At 40.7% G+C, this 22,973-nt stretch overlaps 1 protein-coding gene across 1 annotated transcript; it reads right to left on the reverse strand.

Annotated features, from left to right (window-relative positions):
• Nucleotides 1-16,854: 16,854 nt before the first annotated feature.
• Nucleotides 16,855-21,002, reverse strand: LOC129669942 (prolactin-inducible protein homolog). Its single transcript, XM_055598319.1, has 4 exons — nucleotides 20,908-21,002; nucleotides 19,417-19,519; nucleotides 17,289-17,400; nucleotides 16,855-16,982 (listed from the first exon to the last, which is right to left on the reverse strand). Exons 1-4 carry the CDS (start codon nucleotides 21,000-21,002, stop codon nucleotides 16,855-16,857), a joined length of 438 nt encoding a protein of 145 aa, XP_055454294.1.
• Between the last annotated feature and the right edge of the window lie 1,971 nt (nucleotides 21,003-22,973).

Raw genomic sequence — 22,973 nt, forward strand, 5'->3', positions numbered from 1 at the left:
ACCAAACCATGGGCTTCTTAGGTTCCTGAGGAGGGCTGTGCTTAGAAAACAGTGTAAGAACAGCAACAGCGGAGAGATCTTGGGGGACGTGGAGCATGAGCCAGACCTACGATTTCACCAAAAGCAAGTATAATGTGGGAACTCTAAATGTTAGGAAACTGAGGGATTGCAGGTTTAGGAGGGAGTAAATATTGCCCAACATTGTGTTCTAGGTTAACTAAAAACCCAGTCTTTGTGTGGTGATTTGGTTATACAGCTGTCTAAGATTAGCAACAAGCTTTACTAGAAGATAAACCAATAGTAAATATTAATAACCATTTACAACAGTACTGGCATAGAAACAGAATGGTGGATCAATGGAATTGAATAGAAGACTCTGACATAAAAAATCTACACACTTATCGACACCTGATTTTTGACAAAGAAGCCAAAACCATTCAATGGAAAAAAGACAGCATCTTCAACAAATGATGCTGGTCTAATTGGGTGTCTACATGTAGAAAAATGCAAATAGATCCATACTTATCACCCGGCACAAAACTAAAGTCCAAGAGGATCAAGGACCTCAACATAAAACCAGACACACTAAACTACTTAGAAGAAAAAGTGGGGAAGAGCCTTGAACTCATTGGCACAGGAGACAACTTCCTGAACAGAACACCAACAGCACAGGCTCTAAGAGCAACAATCAATAAATGGGACATCATGAAACTGAAAAGCTTCTGTAAAGCAAGGACACTGTCATCAGAACAAAAAGACAGCCTACAGATTAGGAAAGGATCTTCAGCAACCCTCATCTGACAGAGAGCTATTATCCAGTATATATAAAGAACTAAAGAAGTTAAACAGCAAAAAAATCAAGTAATCCAATTAAAAAAATGGAGTACAGAGCTAAAAGAGAATTCTCAATACAGGAATATCGAATGGCAGAGAAACACTAAAGAAATGCTCAACCTCATTAGTCATCAGGGAAATGCAAATCAAAACAACCCTAATGTTTCACCTTACACCCATCAGAATTGCCAAGATAAAAAACTCAAGAGACAACACATGCTGGAGAGGTTGTGGAGAAGGGGGAACCCTCCTTCACTGCTGGTGGGAATGTAAAATTGTACAACCACTCTGGAAATCAATCTGGTGCTTTCTCGGACAAGTAGGAATAGCACTTCCTCAAGATCCAGCTATACCACTCCTAGGCATATACCCAAAAGAGTCTCAAGTAAACAATAAGGACATTTGCTCAACCATGTTTGTAGCAGCCTTATTTGTAACAGCCAGAAGTTGGAAACAGCCCAGATGCCCCTCAGTGGAGGAAGGGATGCACAAATTGTAGTATATCTACACAATGGAATATTACTCAGCAAATAAAAAACAAGAAAATCATGAAATTTGCAGGTAAATGGTGGGATCTGGAAAAGATCATCCTGAGTGAGCTATCCCAGAAGCAGAAAGATACATATGGTATATACTCACTCATATAGACATATAATATAGGATAAACCTACAAAATCTGTACACCTAAAGAAACTAATCAAGAGGGAGAGCTCTTGCTAAAATGTTCAATTTCTGTCCAGAAAGGCAAAGAGGATGGACATCAGAAGAAGAAGAAAAGAGGGAACAAGTCAGGTGCCTGAGACAGAGGACCTCTGAAAGGCTCTGCCCTGCAGACTATCAATGTAGATGCTGAGACTTAAGTACAACCTTCGGGCAGAATGCAAGGAATCTTATGAAAGAAGTGGGAAACAGTAAGATCTGGAGAGGACAGGAGGTCCACAAGAGAGCAACAGAACCAAAAAATCTGAGCACAGGAGTCTTTCCTGAGACTGATACTCCAACCAAGGTCTATGCCTGGAGATAACCTAAGACTCTGCACAGATGTAACCCATGGCAGTTCAGTATCCAAGTTGGTTCCATTGTACTAGGAACAGGGACTGTCTCTGACATGAACTAATTGGCCTGCTCTTTAATTACCTCCCCCTGAGAGGGAAGCAGCATTACCAGGCTACAGAAGACACTGCAGCCACTCCTGATGAGATGTAATTGGCTAGGATCAGAAGGAAGGAGAAGAAGACCTCCCCTATCAGTGGACTTGGGGAGGGTGGAGGAAAGGAGGGGTTGGGAGGGGAGGAGGAAGGGAACCACAGGGGGGATACAAAGTGAATAAAGTGTAATTAATAAAGAATTTTAAAAAATAAATATGAAATATTATAGTAAAAAAATTTAAAAAACTGATTCACTATTCATGGGAACTCTCAATTTACTAAATAACTATCAAATAATATCAAATGTCATAAACATCATGAAAGAATAATAGCAAAAATGTTGAATATCTCACTTTTTTATTCATTAAAATTTATTCACTTTGTATCCCAGCTGTAGCTCCATCCCTCATCTCCTCCCAATCCTACTCTCCTTCTCCCTTTTCCTACCATACCCCTCTCATAGTCCACTGATAGGGGAGGTCCTTCTCCCCTTTCATCTGACCCTAGCCTATCATGTCTCATCTGGACTGTCTATATTGTTTTCCTCTGTGGCATGATAAGGTTGCCCCCCCACACCATAGGGGGAAGTGATCAAAGATAGCCCCTGTTCCCTTTACTAGAGAACTCAACTTGGATATTGAGCTGCCATGGGCTACATCTGTGCAGGGGTTCTAGGTTATCTACATGAATGGACCTTGGTTGGAGTATCAGTCTCAGTAAAGACCCCTGTGTCCAAATATTTTGGTTCTATTGCTCTCCTTGTGGTGCTCCTGTCCACTCCATGTCTTTTTATCTCTCCCTTCTTTCATAAGATTCCCTGCACTCTGCCCAACGTTTGGCTATCAGTTTCAGCATCTGCTTTAATACCCTGCTGGATAGAGCCTTTCAAAGGTCCTCTGTGGTAAGCTCCTGCCCTGTTCCTTGTTTCCTCCTTCTTTAATGTCTATCTCATTTGCCTTTCTGAATGAGGATTGAGCATCTTAACTCATCTTCTCTTCCTTGATTACCTTCCCTAAGTATACAGATTTTGGTATGATTATCCTATATTAAATGTCTAATATCCAATTATAAGTGAATATATACCATGTGTGTTTTTCTGCTTCTGGGATACCTCACTCAGGATGATCATTTCTAGATTCCACCATTTGCCTGCAAATTTCATGATTTCTTTGTTTTTAATTGCTGAGTAGTATTCAATTGTGTAAATATACCACAATTTCTCTATCCATTCCTCAACTGAGGGACATCTGGCTGTTTCCAGCTTCTGGCTATTAAAAATAAAGCTGCTACAAACATGGTTAAACAAATGTCCTTGTTGTTTACTTGAGCATCTTTTGGATATATGCCTAGGAGTGGTATGGTTGGATCTTGAGGTAGCACTATTCCTAACTGTCTGGGGAAGCACCAGATTGATTTCCAAAGTGGTTGTACAAGTTTTCATTCCCACCAGCAATGGAGAAGGGTTCTCCTTTCTCTACTTCCTATCAAGCATGTGTTGTCACTTGAGTTTTTGATCTTAGCCATTTTGATGGGTGGAATGTGAAATCTCAGGGTCGTTTTGATTTGCATTTCCCTTATGACTAAAGACGTTGAACATTTCTTTAAGTGTTTCTCTGCCATTCTATATTCCTCTACTGAGAATTCTCTGTTTAGCTCTGTTCCGCATTTTTAAAATGGATTATTGGTTTGTTGCTGTTTAACTTCTTGAGTTCTTTATATATTGAAAAACCAGGGATTCCCACAGTTTTGTCAGTTTATCTAGGGATAACGGGTTGATCCTTGGCACAGTATCTGTGGGTTATTGTAATGGCTCTCTGGCTTTTGTAGGTCTGAGGATGCAACTGTGTGCCCCAGTGCCTTGTCGGTACTCAATAATGTTGGGTGAGCACAGCGCTCAATGCCTGCAGTAGAAGGCTAGAGCCTAGAGTCTGCGTGAATTGAGAAAGTCTTTTGGAGCTGGGTATCCTGAGCATTGGACTTGATGATCCCCCCTGCTGTGGGGTTTCCTCCTGATAGGGACACCCAGTCTTTGCTTTGGGGACAGCCTTTCTGTCTGTGATGGAGAGTAGAATCCGCAGGCACAGACTTATGTGGCTCTGCCTTTTGGTGTTTCTGGGGATTGGGTGCCTGGGCATCTGCCGAAACTGGGTAATTTTTCCGGAGACCTTTTTGGGGTGGTGGTATCGGCTAAGTGCTCTGAGGTCAGACCAGCCTTTCCCCTCCTTGTGGGTTTGCACCCGACAGAGAAACTCAGTCTCTGGTGCCCTGGGGCCCACAGTTCTATCTGGGGCAGCGAATCAGGCTTGCAGGCAGAACTCTGTGCGGGCACCTGGGTCCCCGGCTCTGGCTCTGGTCTGGCTGCTGGGCACCTGCGAAACCCCAAGTCTTTTTCAGGGATGGTCTGGGTGACCTAAGGTCAGTCCCAATTGTTTCCTGCACCGTGGGGTTATCTCTCGACTGGAAATTTCAGTGTCTGATGTTGTGGTGCCCACAGTTCAGTCTGGGACAGTGATCAGAGCACGCTGGCGTGTGGCTCTGGGCTGGCGACCAAGTGTCTGGTGGAACTGGGATCTCTTCCACAGTTTAGCTGGGTGAGTTAAAGCTGATTGAATCCCCCACCGTGGGGTATCCTCTCACCTGGGAAACACAATCACTTGTGTTTTATGGCCTCGAGTTCTAACTGCTGGTCACTGTGCCGATCCTGCTGTGCTGCTGGTCAGGAGAGTTGTCCCGGCGCCGACATCGTGTCAAATCACCCTTTTTTGAATTCTTAAAAACATGTTTTATTATTGAATATAGAAGCATAGAAATTCCTGAAACATAAACATACAATACTGAAAATTTTTAAGTGAATTGTTAAGTCAGCAATTAAAAAAAAAAAAGGAAACTCAGCAGCCTATGGGCTACATTTGTGCAGAGGGTCTAAGTCCTCTCCATGCATGGTCCTTGGTTGGATTATCGGTCGGTGCATGCCCCCTTGGCTCCGGTTTTTGGCTCTGTTGGTCTCCTTGTGGAGCTCCTTTCCCCTCCAGGTCTTTCTGTCTACACTTTCTTTCATAAGATTCCCGGCACTCTGCCCAACATTTGGCTGTGTGTTTCTGCAGCTCATTTTCCAAGTGTGTTCCTAGTAAGAAGAGCAGGGGCTGTCTCTGACCTGAATTCAGTGGCGGGCACTTTGATCACCTCCCCTTGGGGGCGGGTGAAGCCTTGCCAGGCCACAGAGGAAGATGATGCAGGCAGTCCTGATGAGACCTGACAGGCAGTGTCAGTTAGGAGGGAGGGGAACCTCTGCTAGCAGTGGACTAGGGGAGGGCACAGTGGGAGAAGAGGGAGGGAGGATGGGACTGGGTGGAGATGAGATAGGGGGCCACAGCCGAGATACAAAGTGAACAAACTGTAATTAATAATAAATAAAAATTTAAAAAAGATTTTACTACAACAGAAAAAAACAAAACAAAACAGAAATGACATTTCTGAAAGACCATATTGGTATGTATCTCTTCTCCATTTTACTGCTCCCTACAGGTAATTAATATCCTGATTTTTAAAATATTTTTTTTAATTTTATTTTATTTTATTTTTATTAACTACAGTTTTTTACTTTGTATCTCAACTGAAGCCCCCTACCTCATCCCCTCCCCAATCTCCCTCCCTCCATCTTCTTCTCCTATGCCCCTCTCCCAGTCCAATGACAGGAGAGCTCCTCCTCACCTTCCATCTGACACTAGTCTAACAGGTCTTATCAGGACTGGCCTCATTGTCTCCCTCTGTGGACTGGCAAAGCCTCTCCCCCCTCAGGTAGAGGTGAACAAAGAGTCAGCCCATGAGTTCATGTCAGAGATGGTCCGTATTCCTACTACTAGGGAACCCTCTTGTACACGGAACTGCCATGGGCAACATCTGTGCAGGGATTCTAGGTTATCTTCATGAGTGGTCCTTGTTTGGAGGGTTAGTCTCACAGAAGACTCCTATGCCCAGATATTTTAGTTCTGTTACTCTCCTTGTGGAGCTCCTGTCCCCTCCAGGTCTTTCTCCCCCTTCTTTCATAAGATTCCCTGCACTCTGCCCAAAGTTTGGCTATGAGTATCAGCATATGTTTTGATGCCCTGCTGGATAGAGTCTTTCTGCTTCTGGGAATCAGTATTTCTTACAGTTATGTCTTCTTGATGAGTTGTTCTGTTGCTTATATGTAGAAAATGCCATTATTTCTTATGGTTAGTTTTGTATTCTGCTTTATCAAGTATAACGATCATGACTCAAGATTATTTACAGCTTTTATTTGACTGATAGCTTTATTCCAATAATTTTGGTATAAATTTTTGGATGTCTTTGCTACACAGATATGCTTCTTGTAGTCAGTAGATAGTTGAAACTTATTTTTTATCCCATCACTTGTTCAGCATTTTTAATTGTTAATGGAATTTTTATTTAAAGTTATTATCAAGATATTTCTGCTATTTCCCATGGTTTTCTTGGTTATTATGATTGAACTATTTGATAGTTCTATTGAACCTTCCTTGGCATTATGAGGGCTCTTCTGATTTACTGTATTAGACAGGATCAGTTCTCTACTGCATGAACTCTGTTCACCTCTTCCTCTTATGAAATGTATTCTTTCCTGTGCTTTCACTGAAGAGACTATTTTTCTTCACCTGTGTATTGCATTTCTTTTTTTAAATTTTTTATTAATTACACTTTATTCATTTTGTATCCCCCCATAAGCCCCTCCCACCTCCCCTGCCGATCCCACCCTCCCTCCCCTTTCTGCATGCATGCCACTCCCCAAGTCCACTGATAGGGGATGTTCTCCTCTCCTTTCTGATCTTAGTCGATCAGTTCTCATCAAAAGTGGCTGCATTGTCCTCTACTGTGGCCTGGTAAGGCTGCTCCCCCCTCAGGGGGAGGTGATCAATGAGCAGGCCAATCAGATTATGTCAGAGGCAGTCCCTCTTCTCATTACTATGTAACCCACTTGGACACTGAACTGGCATGGGCTACATCTGTACAGGGGTTTTAGGTTATCTCCACGAATAGTCCTTGGTTGGAGTATGAGTCTTTGGGAAGTTACCTGTGTTCAAATTATCTTGTTCTGTTGCTCTCCTTGTGGAGTTCCCATCCCCTCCAGCTCTTACTATTTCCCACTTCTTGCATAAAATTCCATTCACTCTGCCCATCAGTTGGCCATCAGACTCAGCATCTGCTTTGATAGTCTATACTGCAGAGGCTTTCAGAGGCCCTCTGTGGCAGGTTCCAAGGTTGTTTCTTGTTTTCTTCTGGCTTTCAGAGGCCCTCTGTAGCAGGTTCTGAGGTTGTTTCCTATTTTCTTTTTCTTCTGATGTCCATCCTCTTTGCCTTTCAGGATGGGGATTGAACATTTTAGTTAGGGTCCTCTCTTTTGCTTAGTTTGTTTAGATGTACATATTTTAGTGGGTTTATTCTATGTTGTATGTTTATATGAGTGAGTATATACCATGCGTGTCTTTTTGCTTCTGGGACAACTCAATCAGGATGATCCTTTCCAGGTCCCACCATTTACCTGCTAATTTCATGATTTCCTTATTTTTCATTGCTGAGTAATACTCCATTGTATAGATGTACCACATTTCTGCATCCATTCTTCAGTTGAGGGGCATCTGGGCTGTTTCCAGCTTCTGGCTATTACAAATGAAGCTTCTACAAACATAGCTGAGCAGATGTCCTTTTTGTGTACTTGAGCCTCTTTTGGGTATATGCCTAGGAGTGGTATGGCTGGATCTTGAGGAAGCGCTATTCCTAGTTGTCTGAGAAAGCGCCAGATTGATTTCCAGAGTGGTTGTACCAGTTTACATTCCCACCAGCAGTGGAGAAGGGTTCCCCTTTCTCCACAACCTCTCCAGCATGTGTTGTCCCTTGAGTTTTTCATCTTGGCCATTCTGATGGGTGTAAGGTGAAATCTCAGGGTTGTTTTGATTTGCATTTCCCTAATGGCTAATGAGGTTGAGCATTTCTTTAAGTGTTCTCTGCCATTCAATATTCCTCTACAGAGAATTCTCTCTTTAGCTCTCTTCCCCATTTTTTAAGTGGATTACTTGGTTTGCTGCTTTTCAGCTTCTTTAGTTCTTTATATATACTGGATATGAATCCTCTGTCAGATAAAGGGTTGGTGATGATTCCCAATCTGTAGGCAGTCTCTTTGTTTTGATGACGGTGTCCTTTGCTTTACAGAAGCTTTTCAATTTCATGAGGTCCCATTTATTGATTGTTGCTCTTAGAGCCTGTACTGTTGGTGTTCTGTTCAGGAAGTTTTCTCCTGTACCAATGAGTTCTAGGGTATTCCCCACTTTTTTTTCTAGCCGATTTAATGTGTCTGGTTTTATGTTGAGGTCTTTGATCCACTTGGACTTCAGTTTTGTGCAGGGTGATAAGTATAGATCTATTTTCATTTTTCTACATGTACACATCCAGTTGGACCAGTACCATTTGTTGAAGATGCTATCTTTTTTCTATTGTATGGTTTTGGCATTTGTCAAAAATCAGGTGTCTGTAAGTGTGTGGGTTTATTTCTGGGTCTTCTGTTCGATTCCATTGATCCACCATTCTGTTTCTATGCCAGTACCATGCAGTTTTTATAACTGTTGCTCTATAGTACAGCTTGAGATCAGGAATGGAGATACCTCCAGATGATCTTTTATTGTAGAGGATTGTTTTAGCAATTCTCGGTGTCTTGTTATTCCATACGAAGTTGAGAATTTTTCTTTCCAGGTCTGTAATGAATTGTGTTGGCAATTTGATGGGAATTGCATTAAATCTTTAGGTAAGATGGCCATTTTTACTATGTTAATCCTGCCAAGCCATGAGCATGGGAGATCTTTCCATCTTCTTATATCTTCCTCTAATTCTTTCTTCAGAGACTTGAAATTTTTTTCATACAAGTCTTTGACTTGCTTGATTAGGGTTACACCAAGGTACTTCATGTCATTTGTGGCTATTGTGAATGGTGTTGTTTCACTAATTTCTTCTCAGCCCTTTTGTCTTTTTGTATACAGGAGGGCTACTGATTTTTTTGAGTTAATTTTATATCCGGCCACTTTGCTAAAGGTGTTTATCAGCTGTAGGAGTTCCCTGGTAGAGTTTTTGGGGTCACTCATGTATACTATCATATCTTCTGCAAATAGTGATAATTTGACTTCTTTCTTTCCCATCTGTATCCCTTGATTTCCTTCAACTGTCTTATTGCTCTAGCAAGGACTTCCAGCACTATGTTGAAGAGATATGGAGAGAGTGGGCAGCCTTGTCTTGTCCCTGATTTCAGTGGGATTGCTTTAAGTTTCTCTCCGTTCAGTTTGATGTTCGCTATCAGGTTGCTGTATATCACCTTTACTATGTTTAGATATGTGCCTTGTATACTTCATCTCTCCAAGACATGAATGGATGTTGGATTTTGTCAAATGCTTTTTCAGCATCTAGGGAGATTATCATGTGTTTTTTTTTTCTTTCAGTTTGTTAATATGGTGGATCACATTGATGGATTTCCGTATATTGAATCACCCCTGCATACCTGGGTTGAAGCCTACTTGGTCATAGTGGATAATATCTTTGATGTGTTCTTGGATTTGGATTGCAAGTATTTTGTTAAGTATTTTTGCTTCAATGTTCATAAGGGAGATTGGCCTGAAATTCTCTTTCTTTGTTGAGTCTTTGCGAGGTTTAGGTACCAAGGTGACTGTGGCTTCATAGAATGAGTTTGGTAATGTTCCTTCTGTTTCTATTTTGTGGAATAGTTTGAAGAGAATTGGTGTTAGCTCTTCTTTGAAGGTCTGGTAGAATTCTGTGCTGAAGCCATCTGATCCTGGGCTTTTTTTGGATGGGAGACTTTTGATGACTGTTTCTATTTCTTTGGGGGTATAGGACTATTTAATTGATTTACCTGGTCCTGATTCAGCTTTGGTAAGTCAAATCGATCAAGAAAATTATCCATTTCATTTAGATTTTCAAATTTTGTGGCATATAGACTTTTGAAGTAAGTCCTAATGATTGTCTGGATTTCCTCAGTGTCTGTAGTTATGACCCCCTTTTCATTTCTGATTTTGTTGATTTGGGTGGTGTCTCTCTGCCTTTTAGTTAGCTTGGCTAAGGGTTTGTCGATCTTGTTGATTTTCTCAAAGAACCAGCTCTTGGTTTCATTGATTTTTTGAATTGTTTTATTTGTTTCTAATTGATTGATTTCAGCCCTGAGTTTGATTATTTCCAGCCGTCTACTCCTTTTTGGTGTGTGTGCTTCTTCTTTTTCTAGGGTTTTTAAGTGGGCCATTAAGTTGCTTGAATGAGCTGTCTCAAATTTCTTCTTGAAGGCACTTAGTGCCATGGACTTTCTTCTTAGCACTGCTTTCATTGTGTCCCACAAGTTTGGATTTGTTGTGTCTTCATTTTCATTGATTTCTAGGAAGACTTTAATTTCTTTCTTTATTTCTTCCCTGACCCAGCTGTCATTTGGTAACAAGTTGTTCAGTTTTCATGTGTGTGTAGCCTTTTTGCTATTTCTGTTGTTGTTGAAGTCCAGCTTTATTCCATGGTGATCAGACAAGATAAAAAGGATTATTTCAGTCTTCCTGTATCTGTTGAGGCTTGCTTTGTGACCAACTATATGGTCTATTTTGGAGAAGGTTCCATGAGGTGCTGAGAAGAAGGTAAATTCTTTTGTGTTTGGGTGTGAGGTTCTGTAAATGTCAGTTAGGTCAAGTTGATTCATGACCTCTGTCAGAGTTATTGTTTCTTTGTTTAATTTCTGTTTTGTTGACCTGTCCTTTGTTGAGAGTGGGGTGTTGAAGTCTCCCACTATTAATGTGTGGGGATCTATATGTGGTTTAAATTTATCAATGTTTCTTTTACAAATGTGGATGCTCTTGTATTTGGGGCATAGATCAGGATTGTGATGTCTTTCTGGTGGAATTTTCCCTTGATGAGTATGAAGTGTCCTTCCCCATCTCTTTTTATTAATTTTGGTTGAAAGTCTATTTTATCAGATATTATAATGACTACTCCTGCTTGTTTCTTGTGTCCATTTGTGTGGAAAGTGGTCTTCCAACCTTTTACCCTCAGGTAATATCTATCTTTGTGCCTTAGGTGTGTTTCTTGTATGCAACAGATTGCTGGATTTTGTTTACGTATCCATTCTGTTAATCTGTGTCTTTTTATTGGAGAGTTGAGTCCATTGATGTTGAGAGATTAATGACCAGTGGGTGTTAGATCCTTTGATTTTGATGTTGGCTGTGGTCATAAGGTTTTGTGCTTGGTTCCTTTTTGTTTTACTGTAATAAGGTTAATTATTTCCTGTGTTTTCTTGAAAGAAGCTAATTTTCTTGGGTTGTATTTTCCCTTCCAGTGTTTTCTGTAATACTGGATTTGTGTGTAGATATTGTTGAAATTTGTTTTTGTCATTGAATATCTTGTTTTCTCCGTCTATGAGGACTGAGAGTTTTTCAGGGTATAGTAGCCTGGGCTGACATCTGTGTTCTCTTAGGGTCTGCATGATATCTGTCCAGGCCCTTCTGGCTTTCATAGTCTCTGTTGAAAAGTCAGGTGTGATTCTAATGGGTTTGCTGTTATATGTTACTTGGCCTTTTTCCCTTGAAACTTTTAGTATTTTTTCTTTGTTCTGTATACTTACTGTTTTGATTATTATGTGGTGGGAGGATTTTCTTTTCTGGTCAAATTTGTTGGGTGTTCTGTAGGCCTCATGTATCTTTATTGGCTTCTCCTGTAACTTGGGGAAATTTTCTTCGATGATTTTGTTGAAAATATTTTCTGGGCCTTGGAGAAGGGAGTCTTCTTTTTCCTCTATACCTATTATTCTTAGGTTTTATCTTTTCATATTGTCTTGGATTTCTTGGACGATCTGTGTCAGGAATTTTTTGGATTTAACATTTTCTTTGACAGATACATCGATTTCTTCCATTGTATCTTCTACACCTGAGATTCTTTCTTCCATTTCTTGTAGTCTGTTGGTTATGCTTACCTCTGTAGTTCCTGTTTTCTTCCCTAAATTCTTCCTTTCCATTATTTCCTCCATTTGTGTTTTCTTTAATTTTTCCAGTTCTATCTTCAGGTCTTGAGTTCTTTTGTTTACTTCCTTCACCTGTCTGGTTGTATTTTCCTGTTTTCTTTTAGTTCCTTCAACTCTGTCTCTTTTATTTCTTTCAGTGATTTAATTATTTCTTCTCTGATGGCCGCAAACTGTTTGGCTGCATCTTCCCGTATTTCTTCATGGATGGCCATAATCTACTTGTCTTTAACTTCCTCCAGTTCTTTACGGATAGCCATGATCTGTTTGGTTTTATCTTCCTCAAATTCTTTACGTATTTTATTTGTTTCCTCTATTATCCTCTTCATCAGCATAGATGTGAGGTCATCTTCTTGATTTTCTATTATGCTGGGTTGTCCAGGGCTGTTCGCCCCTGGATGGCTGGGTTCTGGAGATGCTATATTGCTCTGTCTTTTGTTGGTTGAGCTTTTATGCTGACCTCTACCCATTGGGCTGATTTAGGTGTTGGCTGTTAGTTTCTGTGCTTCCTGGAGTCTTGAGGTAGGGAGAATCCCCTTGGCCAGAAGATGATTTTTCCTGAAGGAGTCCTCCTCTGCTTTTTGGTTATGGTCACTGTATGGCCAGTGTTTCTTCGGAGTTGCCACTGCTTACCTCAGGTTTATAGCCCTGTGTAGTAGCTGTGGTCTTTGTTAGGCAGGGGGGAATCTCCTCGTACCCATAGAAGTTCTCAAGACAGCTGCCCCACTGCTGGGTTTCTCGTTATAAATTTAGCGTGCTGCTGCTCACTAAATTTCCAGGTACAGTCCTCTTGAAGAACCTGCTGATTCCCTAGCTGTGGGGTTTTCTCCCAATAGGGAAACTCAGTCTGTTATCCTGGGGCACACAGTTCTGTCCGGGAAAGTGAGAGGTACGTACAGCAAGTCTCTGGGCCAGAGGCTGAGTGCTCCGCTCTGGGCCTGGAGAATGTGTACCTAGGTTGAGTTGGTGCCTGGGGGTGCTGCTCTGGTCTGGAGGCTGGGTCCCTCACTCTGGACCAGAAGCTGTGTGTCCCTGTCTGGGATGGCGGCTGCAGGCATTGCTCTGGTCCAGACGCTGTGGGTGCAGCCCTCTTGAAAGATCAGGGATTCCCACAGTTTTGATAGTCTAGCTAGGGATAACTGGTTGATCCTTGGCACAGTATCTGAGGGCTGCTGTAATGGCTCTCTGGCCTTTGTAGGTCTGAGAATGCAGCTGTGTGTCTCAGTACTCTAGGGGAACTCAATAGTGGCGGCTGAGCACAATGCTCCTGCCTGCATTAGAGCTTAGAGTCTGCATGAATCCATGAAGTCTTTGTTGCTGGGTGTCCTGAGTGTTAGAGCTGCTGACCCCCTCCACTGGGGGTTTCCTCCTGCCAGAGACACCGAGTCTTTGCTGTGGGGACCGCTGTTCTGTCTGGGGTGGCAAGTAGAATCCACAGGCACAGATGCCTGTTTGTGGCTCTGCCTTTCTGGCCTTTGGGAGCCTTGGTGTCTGCCTAAAATGGGTAATTTCCCCGAGACCTTTTTGGGGTGGTGGTGTCGGCTGAGTGCTCTGAGATCAGACCAGCTGTTTCCTTCCCTGTGGGTTTGCACCTGACAGTGAAATACACTGCCACAGTTCTATCTGAGGCAGCGGAATCAGGCGCACAGGCAGGACTCTGTGCAGGCGCCTGGGTCCCCGGCTCTGGCTTCAGGCTGGCTCCTGTGGTGCCCGCAGAACCCGAGTCTTTTCCAGGGGATGTCTGGGTGACCTAGGGTTGGTCCCAATCGTTTCCTGCTCCATGGGGTTATCTCTCGACTGGAAAATCCAGTCTGTGGTGTTGTGGGCCCACAGTTCAGTCTGGGACAGTGATCAGATCATGCTGGCATGTAACTCTGGGCTGGCAATCAAGCGCCTGGCGGAACCGGGATCTCTTCTGTGGTTTAGCCGGGTGAGTTAAAGCTGATTGAATCCCCCATCGTGGGTTATCCTTTCGCCTGTGAAACACAATCACTTGTGTTTTATGGCAGCGAATTCTGATTGCTGGTCACTGTGACAATCCTGCTGTGCTGCTCCTCAGAATGAGAGTCCTCCTGGCACCGCCATCTTGCCATATTGCATTTCTTTAAGTATTTTCTACAATGTTAGCTTAGTTATTCTGTATCGTTTTAGCTTCTATTTGTCTTAAAATATTCTTACTTCTCTATTTTTTGATATAACAATGCCAGTTATTTATCTTCATACTTGAAATATAACACTTCAAGTATACATGTCATTTTAAGTTGCTGGACATATTGCTATTGTTATTGTTATTCTTATGTTTCTGACTTTGTATAATATTTGACATTTTTCTGCTTTTACCAATGCTTTTAATTGTTTCTTTATTTTAATTTTAATCTGATATACTGTCTTCTCTTGAATTTATATTCATGATAAGACCCAGAAAGAGATACAATTATTGAAGAGAAGTTATGATATTAGCTGCAGAAGAAGACATTTTTCAAGGTTGGACGTGGGGACGGGGTATGCTGGGGCAAGAGGAGGAAGTGGGGTGTGAATGTGAGGATAGGTGGGTAGAATATGTATGTGTGTTTGCAACTTTCAGCTTCAGATTCCCTTAATGTGGCTCTTTAAATCTTTATTTTCCTTTTTTTGTTCTGCTGGAAATTGAATTTGGGACCTCCCAAATCCATCCCAGCACTTCCTAATTAAACCATATCCCCATTCATGCTTTGGTTTTGCAAGAGGGAGGACTCTTGCTAAAATGCTCAATTCCTATCCAGAAAGGCAAAGAGGATGGACATCAAGAGAAGGAGAAAAGAGGGAATAAGTCGGGAGCCTGACACAGAGGACTTCTGAAAGGCTCTGCCCTGCAGACTATCAATGCAGATGTTGAGACTTATGCTGAGACTTTGGGCAGAGTGCAGGGAATCTTAGGAAAGAAGTGGGAAACAGTAAGATCTGGAGAGGATAGGAACTCCACAAGGAGAGCAACAGAACCAAAAAATCTGAGCACAGGGGTCTTTCCTGAGACTGATTCTCCAATCAAGGACTATGCATGGTGATAATCTACGACCCCTGCACAGATGTAGCCCATGGCAGTTCAGTATCCAAGTGGGTTCCATTGTAATAGGAATAGAGACTGTCTCTGACATGAACTGATTGGGCTGCTCCTTAATTACCTTCCCCCTGAAGGGGAAGCAGCCTTACCAGGCCACAGAAGAAGACACTGCAGCCACTCCTGATGAGACCTAATTGACTAGGGTCAGAAGGGAGGAAAAGAAGACCTCCCCTATCAGTGGACTTGGGGAGGGGCATGCATGCAGAGGGTGGAGAAAGGGATGGAGGGAACCACAGGGGGGATCCAAAGTGAATAAAGTGTAATTAATAAAGAATTAAAAAAAAAGATGTTGGGGAGGAGTCCTAGTTAAGAAATTCAAAACGTTAGGTCACTGTTTTTATCCAGATGTTTCTGTTAAATGATGACCACTTTCCATCTGAACTCCCCATTCTCATTTTCCTATGCTGATGCTTTCGGGCAGATTAACAAATATGCTGGGCTTCTGTTGATTGATTGCTTCTCTAAGGTAGTCGGAATCTTACCTACCCTTATTAACCTTGTCCTGTGCTTAGGCTTCTGGAGCAAATTTTACCAGAAATGTCCTGTGGTCCTACATGGTATGTCCTGACAGTTAGCAGGTCAGGTGTGTGGACATGTGATCCATCTGTGGTCCTATATGGTATGAACTGACAGTTAGCAGCTCAGGAGTTGGGATGCTGTATACAGAGAAGTGGGGTGTGAATGTGAGGGTAGGTGGGTTGGGATATGAGTGGGTCAGTACAAATTTCATCTTCAGAATCCCTTACCACAATATTGCTTCTGTTTGTCAGTGCAGGTTAATATCTGTTACCTTGAGCATCACACTAGTGTATCAAAATCTCTGTGTAAGTCTTGTGACCCTGATCTCTTTCTGTTCTAGGCAATGGCTGAGGAAAGGAGAGGGAATAAGGGTCCTGGAATGAGTGGAATGTATTTTGGAAGCATGTCTGTTAAGTGGCACTATATCCTTGTTAAAAAGAATATATTGGACCAGGGAACAGATAGTGTAAATGTTCTCTCTTATCACTTCCAACTTTGAACATACTAGACAATCATGTACATATATAAAGTATGTGACAAAGTAATGCCAGACCATTGTTAAAAGCTTTGGCAATACTCAGATCTGCAGTGCTTCCTATTTCCAGCAAAGCTTTGTTTCACACTTTGAATTGATATCACTCAACTCTTTAAAATTTCCTTATACAGGAAAGTCAAAGACACAATACACAAAATGACTGGGCATCTAAAATGCAGCATAAGCTCTGAGTCTTTTTCTGGCTAGTAGATGGAAAGAAGAAAGAGAGATTAGATAGTTGGGAAGGACAGCTGGATGTGGGTGAACTGTAATGCTAGAGAAACTTGAAATCTTTTTCTCAGTTCTACACTGGGTTTTCTGTGTTACTCTGCAAAATGTTCCTCTTCCTGTCTTTGTGCATTTTCTCTTTTATGCTAAGTGGTTGAGAATCAGTTCTGACCTCACTCACTAGGATTTGAATGCTTATTATATTCTATCACTTTTGTGGATGTGTCCTGGAAAAACAGTGTTAAACCTTTAGTTATCTGGGTAGATAGAGTGGTAATTTGAAGAAGATGAAGATAGTTCATTGTGAAGTTGTAGAACTTTATTTATCACATATATATTTTACCAGAGTTCATTTCACCCAAGTTTGTGTTAATATAGATATGCACACAGGAAAGGAACACTGTTCCCCACGGGCAGTTTGGCGACAGATCTATGGGGGTTGTCTTCCAGTTCATGATGTTACAAGGATTTCATGTGTAATAGTCTCTGTGTAGGAAGTTGCTGGGAATATGTTTTCACCATCAGGGCATATGTCCTTAGCTGGAACAACTTCTGCCTTCCCTTGTAAAACAGTATTTGCTATAGGAAGGAAAGCAGAAGTGTTAAATCATGAGCTCCACGTAGGTTCATCCACACCCCTTCCTGGTTTTAGCATAGTCTGATTCCAGTTTCTATAAGCAAGATAGAGCTACTGTGTGAACTCCCTTCTCTTAGTTTCAGAGTCTTCTCTCCCCTTGTTTTCTTTCAATTTGGTTTCTCATCAATATCCAGACACTCTCCTCTTTCTTCCTTCTACAGCATGGTTTCTTTTCTTCCCACTCGGAGCCACCCTGACATTCACTGTTATTGGATGTTCATAAGTAGGTAGGAAATGTTACCACTCACCAGAGACTTGAATGTCCCAGAAGTAGTTGTTTACAGTACAAATGCAAGCAGTGTAAGATGCATGAGCTGAAAGGTACTTGATGTTTGGATTGTCCTCAGTACTGATTTTCACCTGAGTAAAGAAAGTAAGGAAGGGTTAATTAGTGATGATACAAAGGCAGCAGCCTGGGATTAACCATTACACAAAATAAGGAATTCCTAGAGCACTATTGGAAGGAAGGAATAAGTGTTTCCTCTTAGTTATCAGGATACACTAGAGGCTTAGCAGATTTTTGTAACTTTTATGTCAAATTCAAGTTTAGCCCCCTTTCATTGTAAGAAGATCAAATGATTTTTGTCATAGTGAATGACTGAAATTTATTTATTTTTTTTAGAACTTGTCAGATATTACATGTTACCATCTAATGGAGTGAAGCTGTGTGTGTGTATGTGTGTATGTGTATGTGCTGATGTGTGTGCATGTGTGTGCATGTGTGTGTGTGTGTGTTGTGTTGGGGAGGGGAGCTCCAGGGCTGGGTATGTATAATTCTAGTGCAGCCCAAACCACAGATACCCGCTTGGACTTTGGTGGTAACCTAAGCCATAGATATGAAAAAATCTGACATCACAGTAATCCAGCTGCAGCAGGACCACAGAACTGGACATGGCCCAGGGCTACAGCACAGACCCAGGAGTTCACATGGTCTCCTCATATCTGCCTGTTCCTCCCCACTGCTGGGTGTCAGTTTGTGGGAGTTTAGTCCTTTATTTTAGCAATGTGAGAACCAAAGAATATTGTTGTTGCATTATGTTTAGGACATTAGTTTAGGACATGAAAAGACTAATAAGCAAATGTATTATAACCCAAACTCTCTGACTTTGGTTTTCCTGCTTTGTGCCACAGTATTTGTTACACTGAGTTTTCTTTCTGTCATTGTGAAAAGAAATTATTGATAACGGCAATCCTTGCATGAGTTTGTAAGACAACGTACTTTCTGAGTCAAAGGGATCATTTTAGTCTTATAATGACATGTTTATAGTATGAATAGAAACAGTCCCTTGGCTGACTAATATTTAGACAATGTTTTTTTTTCCAAATAAGAGATACAATGTTTTCACCAATCATCAGATATAAGAAATGACTTTTACGTGAGTTAAGAAATGTACTATGTTAGAAACTGAAAGGAGAGAACTTCAGGCTATCTTCTGGATACCAGATCAAAAAGTATTTCTTGCTTTATTTTTATTTAGGTAAACATCAGGGACTGTTGTATTTCTAGTATGGCTGTTGATATAATGAAAACTTTCTCTTCTTTTTTTGTAATGATTTTAAAATACAATTAGAAAAAGATTTACTTATTTTTATTTTATGTTTGTACTCTATATCCACAAATACCAGAAGATAGTGTCAGATGCCCTGCATCTATAGTAGATAGATGGCTGTGTCAGTCACTCAGGTTGCTCTGAAAGAGCAGCAATTGCTCTTAACCCAGGAATCACATCTCCAGCTCTCAAAACTTCCTTTTGTGTCTCATTTATAAAAACAGAAAAGATACGTTTGTAGGAATTGGTAAGGTAATTGCGAGTGTGGGTTGAAGAGTTTATAACAACTGAAGTGGGACATAGACGAAGGAATTAAGGTGGAGACAGTGTGTATCTGGGCTTATGGGGACAAGTAAGCCCTCACACTGAGGGACAGGGCACAGTCACCTCATGCCTGTATTTCTTACACCTGCCAAAGTCTGTTGACCTGTATGTTCTTGACTCTCCATCATTGCTGCATGAGGTGAAGTAACAGGGTGAGTGGCAGTGTGAAGATAAGGCCAATAGCGTTTCCCGGTCACTGCCACTCAGTCGTATTTATCTTTGATTCATTGCTATTATCTCTGATCTTCACACTTCCCATAATTTTTTACTCTAAATTTTCATCTTGTTTCTTTGTGGGGAGGCTTATCCCCCACTCACCAATCTCCTTCATAACCCTATTACTTTACTTTTAGAATAGAATTGTAAACTAACATAATTTCTCTGAGTTTCAAACCGTGTACACAGAAAAACCTAATAGCACAGCATTAGCATAATAGTAAATCGCTGGAAGTTCTTTGTTATAATACTTCTATTTCGAGGTAGCTCTGAATTATTTACTTACCACCATGCATTTATCCACATTATTTGTAATGGTGAGTGTTACTGTAAATTCATTTGACTTGCTCATCGAAGAAACTTTTAAACTTAGCGAAAGCAGATTGTTCCTGTACCAGCAGAAAAGACAGAAACACAAAATCACACAAAAGTCCTTTATGAAGAGGCAGAGAGAGAGCCGGGACCAAGTATTGGGAGATGCTAATAAAGTTCAACTCATTACCCGGGAAGGAGGCTCTGTGTGTGATTTCTCCCACAGGATTCTATGTTCCTAACCAACACACACACACAGCAGGATAAGGAAAATGGAGGATAGAATACAAATCAGAGGTCACTAGCTGAGTGTGGGAGCTGGGCTTGCAAAGGTACTTTTCCAGTCATTATTCCCGGCTGGAACTTTATGACTTCACCATCTATACTTATGCATTCACCTTCCTGTTTTCCTTCTACAATTATCTAAAGGTTCTCCAGAGCTCTCTTTTGTCCAAAACTAGAACATGAAGAAGGATATTATACACCTGGATTCTGCTAAATTATCATATAAATGAAAGTGTCTTGACAGTAACAATTGATTCACTGCAATAATTTTTATTTGGCTCACCGTGTTTTAGATCTGAAGGAGGGAACATCAAAAATTCTAGATGACAAAAGTAAGATTTCCAACTCAAATACTCTTGATATTATTCCCTGTGTTGACCAGTCCTCTGCCCCTCTAGAAATGCTCTTCCTTGGCAGATAAAATTTCCCTCTCCAAATTTCTGTGGATTCTTTACCATATGGTAGATTCTCCTTTCCCACATCATTCTGTGTACTGCTAGTGGAAACTCAATGATTTATTTCAAAAGTCATAGAACCAAATACATAACATTTTCTCCTTGTATGAATTGGAATATGATATTTTTCTTTCTTTAGCTGTTAACATAGAGAAGAGATTTATCACAAAGAATCTTGCATTAATAAACAAGCATAAAAAGAGCAAGGTACATTAAATATTCTGCATTTTTCCTTTTGTTTAAGCAAATCTGCTCCAGGTGTGGTTAGCAGAGCCCTGCATATTGAACTTACAAGGATGTTGGCATTTGTTTTAGATAATTTTTCTATAATTTATTAGTTTTGTTTTCTGTTATTTGAGTCAAGATGTCCACTATGTCACCAGGGGAGATGTGTATATGAAATCCTTTGCTTCCACATATCAAGTTTAGAATTAGTGGTGAGTTATAACCTGCTTATAGCTTATTTACCAAATAGGCCAATCTCACCTCTCTTCTCATACTTGTTTTGTTGGTGAAAAATAATGATACCATAATCTAGGCAGTTTAGACATAATCTTTTAATTGTCATCTAGTCATTTTTTATCAGAATGTAGGCCTGAGAAGGTACATATTGTCTCACAGTTTAGAAATGTGAAACTTAGAGCCACAAGCAGTGAGAATCCAATATGTGTCCCCTTCAAGTAGGAACATATTTCTAAGAAGGAGATGAAGAAAAAGAGCCTTACCAATTGTCCTCACCGTAGGCCATCTCCAGAAGTAAGCACACAATCAGGAGATGTATAACAGCTCGGGGCTGGCAGAGAATTTGAAAAGAAGTCATCCTGTAAGAGCTGACACTCATGAGCTTTAAGGATATGAAACCCAGATCTCCTTTTATTTGAATCAGGAAGACAGAGAAACAGATGTGTAGGTGTACTCAGATAAAATCATAATTTATTGGGATTCCTCCCATTCCCACCTTGTTTGTTCTTCTGTAACAAAGGTCAGTATTCAGCTGGACCTTCAAAATGGATTATAGTAAATAAGATATAACATATTGATGTTTGTCATTATGAGATTAGAATGTTTTTAGATTATTAGTGTAGGGAGCTGAGACTCCAGTGGCCGGCTTTGATATTTAAATCTTGGAGAGAGATGGCTTTTAGGAGGCCTTTACTAATGGCAGAGAAGAACTTGCAAGTCAATCTCCTTTTGTTTGTGACAGCAGGTGGGATAGCTGTGAGGGTCACACCTCTTCCTCAGGCTCCTTGTGCAAATTAACCTATTGTTCTGAGATGTTTTACTGGCTAAAAGTAACTCCTGACAATAAAAGAGGTCAGAGGGCTGAAGGCAGAGAAGGTGGAGACTTGAGACTTGCGGCTTGCACTGCAGCCTGCCTTTTGCTGTGGCTGTCTGGACCTTTAAAAAGTTTCCTGTGTGCTATGTGTTTATTTTATTAATATTAATCCTCACTCCCGACTCAAGAACTGTTCGACTCTGCTGGCTGGCTCTGGCATATTAGGATAGATACTATTTCAATTTTTCTCAATAGGATCTGGTTTTTTTTTTTTTAATACAATACAAATACTATGGAGTTATGTAAACTTTAATAACTTCTTTTGTATTCTGGATACCATAAATTCTCACCTCGCTAACTAACACTAACTAAAAATTTTCTACAGTTGAGTAATGACTCAGCATATTATTGTTAACTCATCTCCCCTATTTTAGGTACAGTGGATCTTCTCTAGGAAATGATGGTCTTTCTTTACATACAGAGTAAGTTTCTTGAAAATTCAAGGCATGCATTTATGAAGAAGTCTCCTGTGAGAAGGGCATGCAGATATACTTGATATAATTTAAACCATATCATCAGAGAGCAAGAACTCAGATACCTTCACTTCTATGTATTAGTTCTTCTACAATAGTTGTGTTCACATTAGATGTGTAGGGCCCGAAATCTAGAAACTTCCAGCAAGAGTCGTGTTATCTTAGTTCTCTAACTTTAGTTACTGCTCAGCTTCCTTTGCCTACATGTGTGTGGAGGTGCAGTGTGGGGAGAGATGCCAGACCCTACTTTCAAAGGGAGTTTGTGATCATCTCCTTTGATCTACAAAACTCTTAGAGAGTTAGGAAAACAAGGGGATTCCTGGATGTGCCCACCCACCATTAAAATAAGAGAATTTTGTTATCCCCTGATAGATGGCGAGGTGCTAAGAGTGGATAGATCAGATAGCTCAGAATTCAGAGTGTCTACTATTCCATGATTCTTATTGTAAAGGTGTGCCGAGGTTACAAGACCAAGAGATGATTTATGAGATGGCATCTGCTCAGTGCTATTTATTTTATCAGTGTTGCCTATGGATTGGGAGAGGCTACTGTCAAACACCGTGTGTCATGCAGCTCTAGGGATTTTTTTTTTCTTAAATAAACTCTTTAAATGAACCACCCCACTTCTCCTTTCCTTATATTCATTTGTTATGTAAGTACACTTGGGTCTTTATCTTTTCTTTAACTTTGTTGTTCATAAACTTTTATTATTTAAAAATATTACCTCTGTATTTCATTAATTTCTTATAATTTAAAAGTTTCTATTGCATAAAGTTCAGGAAACTGCACAGGTGTATAATCAGGACACACTGGTTATTGTTCAGTGTAGGGTCCCAGAAAAGAGTACCAGGAGAACGGAAGATAGAACAAATATAAGATAGAGAAGATAAGAAATCTTGGGCCCAAAAGACATTGCAAAAGCTATCTTATGCCAAACAACACTATTATGAAGCAAACCATCTTGTGGAAGTAACTCCCTATA

This window comes from Psammomys obesus, unplaced genomic scaffold (assembly GCF_907164565.1).
Source record: "Psammomys obesus unplaced genomic scaffold, mPsaObe1.curated_primary_1811, whole genome shotgun sequence".
Classification (NCBI taxonomy): domain Eukaryota; kingdom Metazoa; phylum Chordata; class Mammalia; order Rodentia; family Muridae; genus Psammomys; species Psammomys obesus.